Source organism: Helicoverpa zea, chromosome 2 (genome assembly GCF_022581195.2).
Source record: "Helicoverpa zea isolate HzStark_Cry1AcR chromosome 2, ilHelZeax1.1, whole genome shotgun sequence".
NCBI lineage: Eukaryota > Metazoa > Arthropoda > Insecta > Lepidoptera > Noctuidae > Helicoverpa > Helicoverpa zea.
Window position 1 is genome coordinate 59,804 of NC_061453.1, and position 16,840 is coordinate 76,643.

The window sequence follows — 16,840 nt, forward strand, 5'->3', positions numbered from 1 at the left end:
GTTTACGTTGTAATCAAATGATATCAACCGGAAATCTGCTCGTCAAATTGGACAATCAGTTGAGTCGGTCTGGCGTGCAGCATTAGTCGCCCCAATGAGGAGCAACGGATAGGGTTCAGTGTGCGTGAGTGGGCTCGACATTAGCGCTCCACGAGGTGATCCATCAGGCGGCGCCGCGACTGCGGATAATGGGCGATTTAGAGCGATCACGGGCGAGGCGCGGCCAGACTGGCCGGCGGCTCTCCACACATACCCATCTCATACAACTATACAGTGCACACGGTCTGCCATCGCGGGCACGACGACACTCTAGCGCGACGGCTGCAGCTCCTCACATACGTCCTACCCACTGCTACTTATAGCAAATATCATATATCACTGTACTGACTGGCTTTTGGATGAGAATAGAATAGCTACTAATGTAGCGGGATGTCATACAAAGTGTTAACACCAGACATCATCTGCCTCACGCTTTGCCAACTAATATAAGGTTCTGCTTCCAGAGTAACGGAATGTACTAGGCTCTCTCTAGGTACTAAAGAACGAAGCTTGGCTGTTTGCATGAGGCATCTGCCTATCTAACCTCCTCAACGTAGTTCCCTGGGCATCTGCAAATAAATGCATAATACTTGAGTCAAGAATTAGCATATGTACCTAGGTAAACATAATTTTAAATTAAAGCTTAGTCTGCCTAGCCAGCTATGCAGTCTAATGGATACAGCAAAAGTACCAAGCAAGTTTACATGCAGCCACTGTGTATGTAATGTCCACAAGCCAGTTACCCGGTAGCCCGATACCCGATACGCCTTGGTCAAACTAGTTGCCGGACTCTGTTTAATGACTACCAGTAACGACTGCCACATGTGTTCAAGTGACAGTCGGGAGCCACCAGGCGTGCACCAATGTAAGGACTAGTATGCCGATACTCCTCAAGTCAGATCCTATGTAGAATGGTCGATTTGTATCCAAATCATTGAAACATCTGTTCGCCACTCAACTGTGTCGTGTTTTAGTCGTGGACCCGTTGGATGATAAGAGATAGGAATAACACTTTTACAACAATTGTCTGAGTGTGTCATGGTTGTGCCATCATTCTTTGTTAAACTTATGTTCATAGCTTTTTATTAGTATTTATTTTATATTGTAAAATGGTTTAAGCAAACACTGGTAACTCTAAATAAATGTAGGTACTACATGAGTATATTTTCAATATGTTTGTGTGGGTCCGATAGAGGGCAACAGCAACATTCCTCGTTGTATTGAATCGGGAGTATCCCCGAGAGGGCAGCCTGTCCAAAGCATTAGCTTTGTTTGTGAATGTGAAGCCTCAATCAGTGGACTCGCTGCTCCCCAGCACCGCCGGGGGCCGGCACTCGCACTTGCTGCTGTGCTGCGGCCGCGTGTTCAGAGTATCGATTAGTAATTAAAACAATCGAATGGTGTGTAGTTGCCGCGAATGGCTCGCACAAGGTCAAATCAATAGCAGCTGTGAGATGCCGAGAGGGAAGTCCGCGCTCCGGCGAGGTGTGCCGCGCGACACTATATGTCACTACTCAATAATACTTCTGATTTCTGTTTGCTTATGCCGTTGTTACTGTACCTTTCATGTGATATATGTGTTTCAGCAAGCTGGCCCACACGATATGTTCCCTAAAACACTGTTATTCCAAACTACAGAAAAGAGTCGTTCCTGATGTTATGAAATCATTGTAGCCTATTGGTTCACACACCACCTTCTCAGATACAAGTGTGCACATTCGATTCTCGGTCAGGTTTTCTAAGTTTTAAGTATGCACTTTCTAAGTGTAACTTGGACGCCAATGACGAAGCAAGTGTGAAGGAAAACTCGAGGACACCTATACACTATACAGTCTGAAATCGGCAATCCGCCTTCAGCAAGCGCGGTGATAAAGCACTCATATTAGAGACCTGGGGCTCAATTCTGCTAATGTAATCGTGTGGCGATTGGATAACTATTGAATCTCAATAGCACTTTTAACCGTAGTGAGCATTCTGCTACTAGTACAAGACCAATCGTATTCCAATTACATTTCATTGGTTTGCCATTGGCCTGCCATTTTGTCTATTCGGTAGTTTGTTCTACAATCGTAAATCATTTGCTGACAATATGATTCATTACACTGGTCAACAAATTAAAATATTTTTTTTGGTGCAAAGGTGAAATATACAATTTCTTGTAGAATATTTGACACGTAATCAAAGTCCAGAACATAAAGTTGCACTAGCACGTAGGGATTTAGAGATATACCCCTCCTAAAGTACCAAAAACGCGTTTTTTTATGAAAGGACAATGCCGGATTTTGTATGGACCCTGTCCCCACCCACCAACAGACTTGAAACTAGTGTCATCGGAAGCGCATCCTTCGATAGATCATGATTATCAAAACGATTTACTCCAAATGTATGGGGTTTTGGAAATACACGACATTTTAATATCCTTAATAATCAATAAACGTCAAGTTTGTTAACCAATTACTCGGAGTTGCGTGGACCGATTTTGATTATTTTTGTTTTAATGCAAAGAAGGTGTCTCAACGTTAGTCCGATATAATTTTCATCGGGATCTTTTTAGCAACTTTTGAGTTATCACCGGTTAGAATGATAATTGGTTTAATGATTTTGTATGGACCTTTACTGACTCCAACAGAGTTGAACCTAGTGTCATCAGAAGCGCCTTATCCGACAGATATTTTTTTACTGTGACGACATACTCTAAATGTTTGGGGTTTAATGAATTATTTTTTTTTAAATTATTCTAATCTCATAAATGTTTTTTTTTTAATATGAACGTTTACTAGTCATTGGATACATGAACTGGGCTGCCGCGCCGTTGTAAGACGACTAAAAAGTCACGGTGTATACCTACTAACCTAACGTGACGTTACGTTAATTGTGGATACTAAAATGTCGAATATTTCCAAAACCCCATACATTTGGCGTAAATCGTTATGATAGTCATGATCTATCAAAGGAGGCGCTTCCGATGACACTAGTTTCAAGTCTGTTTGTGGTGGTGAAGGTGTCCTCACGACATCCTACATTGCCTCTTCAAACCGATTATTTTAACCAATGATAACTAAAAAACTGCTCAAAAGATCTTGATGAAAATTACATTAGACTAACTTTGAGATAGATTCTTTCAAATAAAAATAAAAACATCAAAATCGGTCCACCCAACTCTGAGTAATTGGTTAACAAACTTGAAGTTAATTGATTATTAAGGATACTAAATTGTCTTATAGTTCCTAAACCCCATACTTTTGGAATGTGTCTCCATAATAAGAAATGATCTATTAAATGAGGCGCATCCAATGACACTACTTTCAAGTCTGTTGGTGGGTGGGGACGTTTTTAGGCATTGTCCTTTGATGTAATTTTTTGGGGACAGAAGAATTATGTAGGAATTTCTAACTAAAGCATCATATAGTACTACTTTCCCCGCATTAACCCCATTTTAATTTATATTTTTGCGAGTTTTATTTCCTAATATATACCATTTTATAACTAAAGTGGAGTTTTTTCATACTAACAGGCCAAATAAAATGTAGGGAAGATCGAACTATCGTAGCTGTATACATATTTCATGAAAATTTAAACTCTTAGCGTTCGAAATAAAAATGAATTTCAATCGGGAAGAGTAGTACTATATAATGCTCAGATAGACACTAAAAAACAATTTTGCTGTCCTTCAAAAAAATCGTCAAATATCGTTAAAAAACGCGTTTTTGGTACTTTAGGAGGGGTATATCTCTAAATCCCTACGTGCTAGTGCAACTTTATGTTCTGGACTTCGATTACGTATCAAATAATCTATAAGAAATAATATATTTCACCTTTGCACCAAAAATGCTGTTGACCAGTGTTATTGAGTCACAGAAAAGGATAAAAACGTTTATTTAAAAGAAAAAAATACACCCTTTGCCTTTGTACATTGTTTTTTTTTTTTTTTTTTGTAAAATGTGTGAAAAAAGTATAATAAATGAAATAAAAAATAGCGGAATGCCTCATACGCTTTGTTCAATCGTAATTGAGTCGTGTTTGGATCTCAGCCGGATGTGAATCGTATGTCGCTTAAGTAAAATTAGCAGAATCGAACTCGGATAAAATATAGCCCATGTTACTGTGAAAGAATTTTTCACATCTATTCTGTAGGTTCAGTGCTTAAGCTTAAGGGTACAGACAAACAAAAAAATGTTTCCTTTCTACTATATTATATAGATAGATAAGTGTGAATAAGCGATGTCATTTCTTTGGAAAAAATATATAAAAAGAATAATTTGGCTATACATAAAGTAATAATATGTTTATTTATATAATCGTAGATATATTATTCATACGTGCTATTACATATTCAATGTAAGATGTTTCTGTGCGTAAAACTTGTCATGTGGCCAAAAACGAAAGTTTCAGGGTTCAGCTGTGACTGGGTGTCGGCGACGTCCGCGCCGCACAATCACAGCTTCATGTAATATTTATGAAGCTGAGATAAAGTATTGTAACGAGTTGAGTCGCGAGACTCGCGGCCGTCGCACAACTCTTCGCAAACTTACTTTACAACTTAAACGCAGTTCATTATAACATCTTTTTGTTCTCCAATGTCAACGCGGGAAAATTGTGTTCACAACAATAAATATATGCGCGGAACTATAATGTTAGCAGCGTAGTGCCGCGTACCTGAGAGCGACTGTGCCGGCTGCAGGCGGCTGCCGGGCCCGCTGGCCGCTCAACTCGGCGGAAAGTTTCCCGGCGAGCGTGAAACTTTTCTTGTTCACAGAACAGATAGCAAGTGGAGCACTGCACTGCGCGACGCACTTCGCTCGCGACGAGCGGCGCGGCGGAGCGGCGGAGAGCGCGGCGACACGTGCGGCGCGGCGGCGGTCGGCGCCACAGTGAGCGCGCCCCGCCTCCCCCCCCCCCCACCGCCTGCTGGACCTCAGCCTCCGCCGCTCCATGCTGTACCTACTACTGCACCACCACATGTTTTACCTAGCCTCAAACAGTTCTTTCGTTTTGATAGCACAGTTTTTAAGTAACAAAGTGTAGTACAGAGTGGCACTTGCAGGCTGTACGGAAGTAGCTCAGTGACTGCGCTCAAATATTCCGCTCAGGCCGCGGTGGGTCAGCTGCACCGGCTGCACGGGCGGTGCCTGCCACGACTGTCGCAAACCCTGCTGTTATTCAAAAAGTAGGTACACTGTTCACAACTACTTCGTCATTTAATTTGTGAAATGATAGGGCATTCAGTCACCTATCACATATGTTCAGAGTAGGCACGGAGCTCGTCGTAAACCTGGTACTGAGCCTATAGTCAGGTAGGCATGTTCGGGCAGGTAGTACACGGTGGCTATACACACGCCGAGTAGGTGTGCAGCTCGCGGCAGTGCAGCGCCGTGTGCTCGGTAGTGCAGCGCCGTGTGCTCGGCTGTACTTTTATCTTGAATTCGGGAAAATACGGGGGCCCAGTAAGTGAGTTGGCGAGTCTCCACCTGCCATTTTAACATGTATTTAATACATTGTCATCGGCAGGTGCCATAGTTCCCGTAGTTTCCCCATTCCTAGTCCATTAGCATCCCATCACAATAGCCTAAGTAGTTTTCATCCATAGTTAGCAATAGTTTAGCACAGAACCGGGGATTGTCCTTGGGTACATTTCTATAGTGTATACAGGGATAATCGTCGGTTTTGTGTTACCACTTCATTAAAGTTGTCTCAAAAGGGCTTCAGCGTGTTGGCTTCGGCCCCACGTTCGCCTTCCAAAAATCCGGGACTCTGTAGTCCCGAGGTCAGAAAGAGACACCCAAATAAACTTATCATAGCTATCACAGAGTTATTTAAAAACACATTAATTATAATGTTATTTATGTTGCTGTATTTTGTTTTTGACGTTTGAAAATGTTTGAGTTTGATTTCATCGTGGCAGGTAATAACTATTTTTTTGCGCATCACAAAGCTAATTGAGGCTAAGCTTGAGCAGCAGTACCCTCCGCAAGTCCTGGCTGAGCTCCCCAGGGGTCGCGTCGCTATAGACAATTACTTAGGCCGTGGTTATTGATCTTCTTTAATTTGATGTCTACAAGCCGGCAGTAGTTAATTAAAACAGCAATAAGACAAAATATGGGAGATGATGTAATTAGCGCGGCGTCAGCGAGCAGGCGGCGACGGCGAGCGAGTGACGCGCGCGTGACGTCACGCCGTCAGCTGACAGCCGGGAGCCGCTCGAGAGCGTCTTCATTGCTGTCAGATGATTCCCGCATGGGACTGTTTGATGACTGAGTTCGCCGGCACCGCGTGCGACACAACTATTGTAAGTCTCCAGTCGGCAATACATGAGACAGACAGAACCGGTTTATATAAATATGAAATGATTTAAATAGAGACAGCTGGCACTCTGAATAGGTACGGTTGTGGGAAACAAAAGTATCCTAAGTGGTTCTCTCGTAACGTGCGTGAAGCCGCAGAGGCGTGGAGCGGGCTCGGGCGGCAGCTAGCGCGGCGCGGGCGCACAGCTGGCGCGCCGCCAGCGCCGCCCGGTGCCCTTCACGTTCCTCTACACAAACAATGTTACATTCAATACGTTCGTAGGGCCTGTCTTGCCACATCTATATCTATACTTCAATATATTCCGGAGCGGTGAGTAGCAAGCGCAAGCTGCAAGGCGCCTCAGCGTCCCGGGCGGAGACAGCACCACGGCCGCGCTGTCGCCCGCCGCCCGCAGCCGAACCAACTTCACTAAATTAATTGCTGTTTTTAGGTAACAAATCATCAGGCGCCGTTTAGTTGAAAACACCGCAAATGGACAGGAAGCGAAACTTAGACGCGACGAACAAGACAAAATGAATGGATAAATACCTAATATCCATTATTATATATGCTAATATCAAACAAATAATAATTGAAACACTAGCAAATGGGGGCGCATTAGCCATGGACAATGGTTCACAATGTCCCCGGCTCGCGGGGAACTCGTCGCGCACTGTGTCAGGGAGAGCCAGGCGCCCGCGTCCGCAGCAACAATTGACTTCATCCATTTCCAGAAATATCTACTCGTTGCTGGATCAGCGTTGATTTGATTCGACTTTATCGACGGCGACGTTCAACTTAACAATCCTCTTCAGTATCTGTTACAGTTCTGTAGCTCCATTAAATCCGCTCATCCGTAGGTGCAAGTGGGGGGGGGGGGGGGGGTACGAGTCCGCTAAAGGTACATTTACATGCTTGCCAAGCCTTCGCAAGCCTCGACAATCGCAAGCGTGTAAAGAGGACGTTTGGCTTGGCTTGCATGAGCTTGTGGGTGCTTGCTTCCGATCCAGTCGAGTGTCGGTTTTCTCACGCAGATCAAAGGGCGTTTGTGGCAAGCGCTTGTGACGCATTTACACGTTGGTCCGCGTTTTGCGATCGCACGCTTACTTGATTGTACAAAAAAAACGAGTTGCTGGTCGAATGAGGAGTCTTTGATTTCTGGAATATTACCAGATGGAATCCTGCATTTTCGCAGTCGTCGAGCTATCCTTTTTTTGTTTTACATTGCTTAAATTTCAAAGAAAAGTACGTTAAACCAATTGCATTAGCCGTCGCAATTTCGGTGTCCGTCATGCTTGGACGTATGTTGCAGACTGACGCATTCACAAGCGTGTAAACGCCTTTCAAACGCCAAACGCGATTTGTGGAGGCTTTTGGCTGTTTGCCGTTTGCCACGGCTTGGCAAGCGTGTAAACGTACCATAAGATGTCGCTACAGATACATCTGTTTACTTACCCTTCGCGTTTTGTTGAGAGTTCAAAAGTTCCGGGTAGTACGCTCGCGGGCACGGCGATCTCTCCCAATTCAATTTTATTTAAATCCATTTTACGTGTTATGTATGTACTTCATATGTCTGAAAACATTATTAAGGTGAAGATTGAATGCTGAACTGATTGGTGACGAGCGAGAGTTGAGGATACTTCACAACATTGTGTAAAATCCACTCCGTGTTTGGGCTTGTTAGGTATATTCATATTGCTCTTTATAGAATTTTCCACTAATATAGTCATTGAAAATTGAAAAGCTAAAAATAAAAATAATATCTAAAAAAATCTTATATCGAACCTAATACATTAAATCAAACACGTTAATATACTGGTCAATATATGTATGTCGATTAGCACAAAGGAAAAAATAAAAAAAGAATTTTTCAAAAAAAGTAAGTAAATAGAATAAAAATATCCGAGAATTAGAACACCATCTATGAGTCAGTCATTACAAACAATGGAAATTCTCCCTTGAAAACTGATAGCTGTCAACTGATCAAAACATTTGATACTCCTAACGTCTATGAAATCATGAAAACGAAAAATGACTCCTGTTATGTGGCCAAACCACTGAATGATTTAGGTATTTTTTTTAATTCACCATAGAATATCATAAAGTATATGTGATAGGATTTAATGTGGTTAGGTACGAAACACCCGATAGTATATCAATTTTGTGTTTCTATATTTAGGGTCCCGTAGTCAACTAGCAACCCTTATAGTTTTGCCATGTCTGTCTGTCTGTTCGTCCGTCCAATACGTCCGTAACAATAAGTTGGAAAATCTCAAATGTAGAACTTTAGACTCTCTAGGAAAATTATTTTAAACTTGAGTTTTTTTTTAATACAACATCATTTGTAAACTAAGTCTATTATTTAACCGTAGGTATTTGCGAAACGCTGAAAAGATGTTTTCTGAGTGTACTCTGAGCGTGGTCCGACGCGTTCCTGGCCGGTTTTTTTTTTGGAGATTTACAAGAACAGCAATTGATTTATAAAAGACTAGAGGCCGCCTGTGACTTCGTTCGCGGCGGTTTAAAAAAATGGTAAAATGGATGTAGACATACGTCTCCGGGGACTTTTGTGCCGACCTATATGTCTAAGATCACAACTCCAACATGCATTATTTTGTTATATCTCAAAAGGTTTAGGCAGCGGTTTCGTATAAAAGCTAGCAGACGGATTATTTCCCCTATCTTTGACAAATATCGTTAACGTACACAGAAATAATTACCAAAACTTATATATTAAAACCTTTCGTGAGAATTACGCTATCGGTCCGCTGGAAAACCGGTGCAACAGTTTTTGAGTTTATAGCGAACAGACAGACAGACAGACGCGGCGAGGGACTTGTGTGTACAGAGCGCCCTGTACAGCGGCCGCACACGCGCTCAGCTCGTATCAGTGCGCAGCTAATCGCACGGAACACATCAATGCGGATATTGCTTTTCTTTACACCATATATACTAAATAAATAATATTTACTCCGCAGCCGTCTGCAACACCGGAACTGTGACGATGTCACCATAACTTGGGAATAAGTTGCGTTTCACATCGCGTTACTCCCTCGGCTTATCGTCGAAATGTAAGCATGTGCTCTGCACAGTTTTGTAGGGAGAACATATACTTATCATTTTGTTAGGAATACTAATAGTCGTTTAGAGTTGCAACTGGAGCGACTCTTTTCAAAACCTACAGAACAATGTTTGAACTACATACGGCTCCGAAACTACTGAACCAGATTGAAAAAATATTTCACTGTTGAGTGGTTTCCCAGCCAGCCGGTCCGGGAAGAAGAAGTTCCCCCGGGACGCGGGCGGGCCCGCGGGAAAGCCGCTACTTCAGAATAATTAAAAGATTCAACTTATGTGTACTCCCAAGTTATTTGGAAAGTGAGAGTCGGTTAATGCGGAATAAGCACCCGACCCCTGTCACCCATATACCGGCACTTAATCTTTTATGTAAATTACAACAAGTATCCTTTAGTGAACTGTTTTTACTGAGCCGGCTGCCGGCTGGCAGGCGCACGTTACTGGCCGCAACCAAAAAACTTTGCTCAGTAGCACTCGCTGCGGGCGCTGGAGAACGCTGCGGGGCGCTGCGGGGCGCTGCGGCGCGCTGCGGGGCGCTGGAGAACGCTACGGGGCGCTGCGGGGCGCTGCGGCGCGCTGCGGGGCGCTGCGGCGCGCTGCGGGGCGCTGGAGAACGCTACAGGGCGCTGCGAGGCGCTGGAGAACGCTATGGGGCGCTGGAAAACGCTACGGGACGCTGCGGGGCGCTGGAGAACGCTGCGGGGCGCTGCGGGGTGCCGCGGGGCACTGCGAAGCACTGCGGGACGCTGCGGGGCGCTACGAAGCACTGCGGGGCGCTGCGGGCGCCTGCTAATGAGCGACCACTCATGTAAATAAAGTGATCGCATCAAGTCGGCACAGCGACCGCTTCAGATAACATCAGTATTATTCGAGGGTAAATAGTTTCACGAATTCTAAAGAAAATGTAGCGCCTATTGAGCCAACCCCAAACTCAATCTGGTTGTCAGTACAAATATTGAGTCGGCCGGCGCTGCGGCGCTCGCCGGCGCTGATCTAATAGATATTGGCCACTTTATTGACAGTACGAGTTAGAGGTATCTCCGAGTAACAACCTCCGCGCACAACCTTTACATAGATATCGTTTATAAATAAACTTTCCTTCTTCGGATAAAGCATAACACTGAGCAGAGGCAGGCTTCGGCTCACAGCTAGCACACGAGTGCTGGGGCAGGCGAGGCCTCGCCTTAATGAGGCGCACTGATAACTATCTAAAACGGTCAGCAATTACGCCGCCTATATATCAGTCGTTAATCGCGGCTAAAAGTTAAGTGAACCCACGCATTACTCGCCTGCGGCGCCATTACGTTCGACATTATCTTTAAGGGGTGCTCCCTGGGTTAATGCGCCGGTGGAGTGCACCAGAGCCTGACAGTGGGCGACACGACGCCCTCCTGCACTGTGCACCACAACATTCAATGAATAGCCTGAACTTGCCAACTTAACAACACCTCTCGACCTTGGTCTGAGGTCGTAGCAACAGGCTACGCGCCGCTGCTACGCGCCGCTGCTACGCGCCGCTGCTACGCGCCGCTGCTACGAGACGTCACGAGCACGCGCCGCCGCGCCGCTACGAGACACCACCTCTGTCCTGTTGCGCCAAACTAATAAAGACTTTTTAATTGCAACTGTACGTTGCAAAAGAACGAAATGTGATTTTATTGAAAAAAAAAATGTCCTGAGTTAATTATTAAATAAATAAATGAGAGTAATAATATAGTAAGTACTAGTTTTTACATATTTTTGCAGCGAACTCGAGTGTTTTGAAAAATTATATTAATAGTCCGGTCAAAATAGTCATTTGAAATCATCAAGATATAAGAAGAAATAACAAAAATTCCCGGAAAGCCAAATTCTGGTGGAGAGCTTGGGTTATCATTACAAATAAAATACTAAAAGTCCCCCTGTGTGCTTCAAAAGTTATTCGAGGTCAAAAGTCAAAGGAGATTGCCACGGGGCAGGTCCCTTTTGTGGTATCGTGTGCCTGAATGGAATAATAACCTAAAAATATTGTTTATTTTTTTGTTTCCAAATTATTTTTTATACAATTTCTTTCACCCTGGGAATAAAGTTAAAATTAATTAATAGTTAAACATTACGTCGACATCCGTTTGATTGGTAAACAAAAAAAAGTTGCCAGATATCAAATAACTATTGAAAATTACGTATTTTAATCAATAGAGTAATCGATATCAAAACAAAACAGTTATTAAAAATAAAAAAATACAATTATTTTTAATTATTATTCTAACTATATTCATGATAAGTCTATATTGTTGAACAGATAAGATAAGATAGATAAGATAAGAGCGATTTTAAATTAAAATAAAAGCCTTACGTAATTTAAAAACTTAAATCGATTTATTAATGATTAAATATAATTGCTCTGGCAACATTTACTTGCGCATGTCACATCACTTTGACGTTCGTTCGTTGTGTGTTCGTGATTGCTTTGTATAATACGTTGAGTTTTGAATTCCGTATTTACTTAGTTATTATTTACGATACGTGCCTTTCTGCTACCACCGAGTTGAGCTAATAAGTTCCTCGCGTACTTACTTTATGTTTTGTGAGATAATTGACTCCTCTTTGTGAGATATTGACTCTAAGTGCTTGACTCTTGTTTGTGCTGTTCTTTGTGAGATAAAGTGCTATTCTTGGAGAACAATTTGACTCTTAGTGAAATCCTTGTGTGATATTGAACTCCCGAACTGTTTTTGTCAGAACTATGTCTACCCCAGCCAGAAGTCGGGCACACCGCCTGTCTTACCGACGCTGTATTAACTGTTCCCTTTTACTAGCGTCTAATTTACGCCGGTATACAGTTGAGGAGTTGAACGAGCAAATGACAGTTCTTCTACGAACTTGGACAACGCCTACACCTGTAAGTTATCGTGTGCATAAACAATAATAATTATTGTGGACAATATAAATATAGTGGTTAAATGCATTATGCAAACTCAAAATAACATTTGATTAGAGTAAACTTAGCACTGTAAACTTAGTTCTTTATGAGAGTTTATGTATTTACAAGTTTAAGCAGTTATAAATATAGAATAGTATAGAATATAATCTTTTCCAGGTAACGTCAGATGATATCCTATGTATTGAATGTTATTTGCTGTTGCAAGAAAGGATATTGTCAAATATAACTGGATCCCACGAGGATATATCACCTGCATATGGTCACTTAAATGTTTGTTATGGATGTGGTATCTCTGTTGCAAGTCGGAGAACCCACAGAGTTGAGTTAGACTGTCCACAACGTAGCATGATTTTAAGATGGACTTTAGCACATCTGGTGAGTATTATTTAATAACATTCTGTATCATCACGCCTATAATCCCCAATCACAAGCGTGACGACGATTAGGCAGAGGTGTACCTAACAGTACACAATACATTTTGTCAGTTATGTTCTAAGTAATAACGGTGAGACCATGCAATCAACCAGGCACAAACCCAGTATTCCAGGCTCTTCTGGTTACTACTCATGAAATCTTAATGGAAATACCCAGAAACCCAATCCTGGAACTGAACCTGAGATCTCATACCCTGCAATTGTGTTTAACATTTTCTAAATAATGTTTCAGAAAAAATGCTGCATAGTTTATTTCTAATTGATGCTATTTTTATTCATATGCTTGCACAATAACAATATAGGGTTTGGTACCTATTCTGATATTCACTAATACCAACTATTTCATTTTAGGTTCCACATTTACAAAAAGTGTGCATTCCTTGCTGGTTAGCAGCAACTCGGGAGACGAGACGTTTGGAGGTTCAAGATTCAAACAGACCTGCAAGGGTCATGGATGCAGCTCTATCTTCATTAGAAGACCCCGAGATACCTGAACCACCTCCAATGCCAGCTCCAACATCTCAACCACAACAAGCATTACGAGTTCAATCTAAGATTAACTCACAAAAGTATAAACGAGTTGCTGCAGCTTCTCGTCACTGTATGTTTGTAGGCTGTGATAATGATGAACGTCTTTTAGTACCTATGACTATAAAGGAACTGTTGTTATTGCAGTACAATATATATATACCTTTAAATGCTAGAATCTGTCATCACCATTTATATAGCAATCAGTGGGATGAACTGACTACCAACCTAAATGACTTTACTAGCTTTCAAGTTGATGATATATTTTCCATACTGGAAAGAGCTTCTCAAAGAAGTTTAGATTTTAATAATATTGCAGCAATGGATGCACATTTACGCCATTATTGGCTGGGACTTACAGAGATGCAGTTTAATGAAATATTAAATAGCCTTCCTACTTTACATAATAAGGTTAGAAATCCTAGCCTTGCATTAAGCACATTTCTTGTTAAACTTAGGACAGGGGACAGCAACCAAAGACTGGCAACTCTTTTTCAATTGCCACGATCTACATTAGAAAAAAAAATGAACATTGTTAGGGAATGTTTAAAAGAACATTTTGTACCAATGCATTTGGGAGTTAATCACACTAATATACAAAATGTGGCCTCACGTAACAGGACTATTCCTGAAGGTCTATTCGGAGACAGTAGCATGGCTCCAGATTCTAAACCTGCTATTGTCATATGTGATGGTACATATGTTTATGTACAGAGTAGTAGTAACTACAAATATCAGAAACAGACATATAGTCTACACAAATATAATAATTTGGTTAAACCCTTTTTAATCACATGTTGTGATGGATATATTTTAGAGTGCATTGGACCATATGAAGCAACAAAAAATGACTCGACAATCATGAGTGATCTATTTCGTAATGAAAGTGGTCCAATGCGCTCATTTTTTAGACAGGGGGATGTCTTTATATTGGATAGGGGATTTAGAGACGTGATCCCTGAACTCCAAAGCTATAATTATAAAACATACATGCCTGAGTCATTATTGGAAGGTGAATTTCAATTGACCACTGACCAAGCAAACAAGTCTAGGTGTGTGACTATGTGTAGATGGGTAGTTGAAATTGTAAATGGTCGCATCAAAAGAGACTACAAACTGTTTCGACAAGAATATTTTAACAGAGCATCAACACACCTTATGGATGATTTTAAAATTGTTTGTGCCCTTTTGAATAAATTCCACCCAACAATTGAAGATAGACCTGACGCTGCAGAGTATGTGCAAATTGCTCAGGCGAGATTAAACAGTAGTAATTATTTGGGGGAATTTATTCGAAGGGATAACATCAATAGGAGACGTACGGTTTTCCAAAACATAGACAGCAATGCTCCCCATTTAGATCATTTTCCAAGATTAACTTTAGATGATTTAAGAAGATTTGCATTGGGATCTTACCAATTAAAACAGGCTAGATCCTATTATGGGGAGCACATAAGAAGTAATGGTACTTATAATGTTGAAGTAAGCAATGATGTCTTGGAAGAGGATTTGCCCTTAATATTGGGTCAAAATAATTATTTAATTAGGACTAGAATTAAGTCCCGCCATGTGAGCCATAAAACATATTACTCTTATTTGTTGATAAGTAGAGATGAAGATCGGGCAAATTCTTTAGAAAGTATCATTGCTTACTATTGTAACTGTCTAGTGGGTAACCGTACGGTAGGGTGTTGTGCTCATACTATGACAGTATTGTGGTATTTAAGCTGGGGCCGCTTCAACAATGTGAGTGCTCCAGCTCAATCTTTGGACGAAATATTTTATGAAGAATAAATAGTTTATTCATGTTTTGTTTTTTTTTTATTTCCCTTGCTATTACTAAAATAATAATAACTATCAATAACGGTAATTATGAGTCTATACTAATATTATAAAGAGGAAAGATTTGATTAGGTAGGCTATAATTTATCCGGGTATGGAAAGGTGTTCCCGGGGACGCGGGTGTAACCGCGGGAAACACATAATAACAATTCCATTACTTTATGCATAAATAGAGACATAATTCCATGGTACTGCTATTTACAGTACATATTTCTATGCTCATAGTGATCTATAGTCCATGTCAATTTCTAATTATAACCTATATTCTTAAAACAGAAAAATAATGATATCTCTTGAACCAGGGTGAATAAATGAAAAAAGGTTTCTGATTATGAAAATGCAATGTTTTTCCTATTAGTTAAAATAAAAATCTTCAGGGCACAAACATTTTTCACTGGGACCCAACTTCCCTTACAAAACGGGCAATCTCCTTTGAGGTTTTTGTGACCATGACAAACATGTGACCAAAATTGTAGATCTTAAAATTCTCTACAAAATGGTACTTAGATTTTTTTCTAAGAGTTACCATTCGTGAGAAATCGCGTTTCTAGGAGCCACGCTATGCGGACGTGGCCGCATCCAGTGGTGAGCGAGCGGCCCGCGCCGGCGGACACCCATGCTCCATGTCTGCTCAGGAGTTGCCGACTGACCCGCACGGTGCGGCTGCGGGCCCCGGGCGGCGCGGTGCGGCTGCGGGCCCCGGGCGGCGCGGTGCGGCTGCGGGCCCCGGGCGGCACGGTGCGGCCGCGGGCCCCGGGCGGCGCGGTGCGGCGCCTCGCGTCGGTAGAGCTCAGTAAACACTATAAATTGATGGAACTAGTTTAGGCTTAAAAGCGTAGTTATATTTCATGCGAGGGAGACGTTAAAGCCCGTGTGACGTCACGCACACCCACCGCGACCACATTCACGACAAACGTTTAACAAGTATATTGCATTGTGTATATTGTATACAGGTTAACTGCATCCGTACTACAGCTTGTCGCGGTCGGACCAGCCTTGTTGACTCCGAGCTGTAACTGCAATTAATTATTGTAAAACAACAAAAAAAAATTAACTATCCAAAAGCGCGGACCCCCAAGTCTGCGGTAAGACTTTATTGAAAAAAACCAACTTCAAATGGTATTCAAGTTGTCTCGATGTGACGTATGTCGATTCTATCGATTTCTACAGTAAAAGTTTTCTGTTACCTATATAGGTAGGTACGCTTTCAAACAACGAAGTACAAATGTGTAATTACAAAATCATAGTGCCGCGGGTCGGCGTCGGGCCAGCTCAAACAAAACACTGTTTCATTAGACTTCACTACATCCAGTTTTGGAACATTTCAGTTTAGAAGCGGTCGCTGGAATCGTTTGTTTGTTTACACTTAAAGGTAAATTGCACGAAACTAACTGCGATCAATTTAATTAGCTGAAGTTGTTATTAGTTTACTCACCAGCTTCCACAATTCATAGGGCGGGTATCACCGGGGTCCCGTGGCAATTCATAGGGCGGGTATCATCGGGGTCCCGTGGCAATTCATAGGGCGGGTATCACCGGGGTCCCGTGGCAATTCATAGGGCGGGTATCACCGGGGTCCCGTGGCAACTACTTCGTGCACCCGGATTAAGTAGCCCATAAACTAACTCGACAAATGCGCTATCTAACACTGAAGACAAAAATATATTTCAAATCAATCCACCGGTCCCCGAGATGAAGTCGTTCAACAAATAAA

At 42.0% G+C, this 16,840-nt stretch overlaps 2 protein-coding genes across 2 annotated transcripts in view; one reads left to right on the plus strand and one right to left on the minus strand.

The window, feature by feature from the left end:
* LOC124639805 (FMRFamide receptor-like) overlaps positions 1-4,912 on the minus strand; it is a 41,406-nt gene extending 36,494 nt beyond the window's left edge. The window contains exon 1 of the mRNA XM_047177284.1: positions 4,696-4,912. The gene's annotated coding sequence lies outside the window, so the exon portion shown is untranslated. The remainder of the gene's footprint in view (positions 1-4,695) is intronic.
* A 6,435-nt stretch (positions 4,913-11,347) lies between these two features.
* LOC124641555 lies at positions 11,348-15,095 on the plus strand. Its single transcript, XM_047179658.1, has 3 exons — positions 11,348-12,280; positions 12,479-12,697; positions 13,108-15,095. Exons 1-3 carry the CDS (start codon positions 12,125-12,127, stop codon positions 15,076-15,078), a joined length of 2,346 nt encoding a protein of 781 aa, XP_047035614.1. The 5' UTR covers positions 11,348-12,124; the 3' UTR covers positions 15,079-15,095.
* The last annotated feature ends 1,745 nt before the right edge of the window (positions 15,096-16,840 follow it).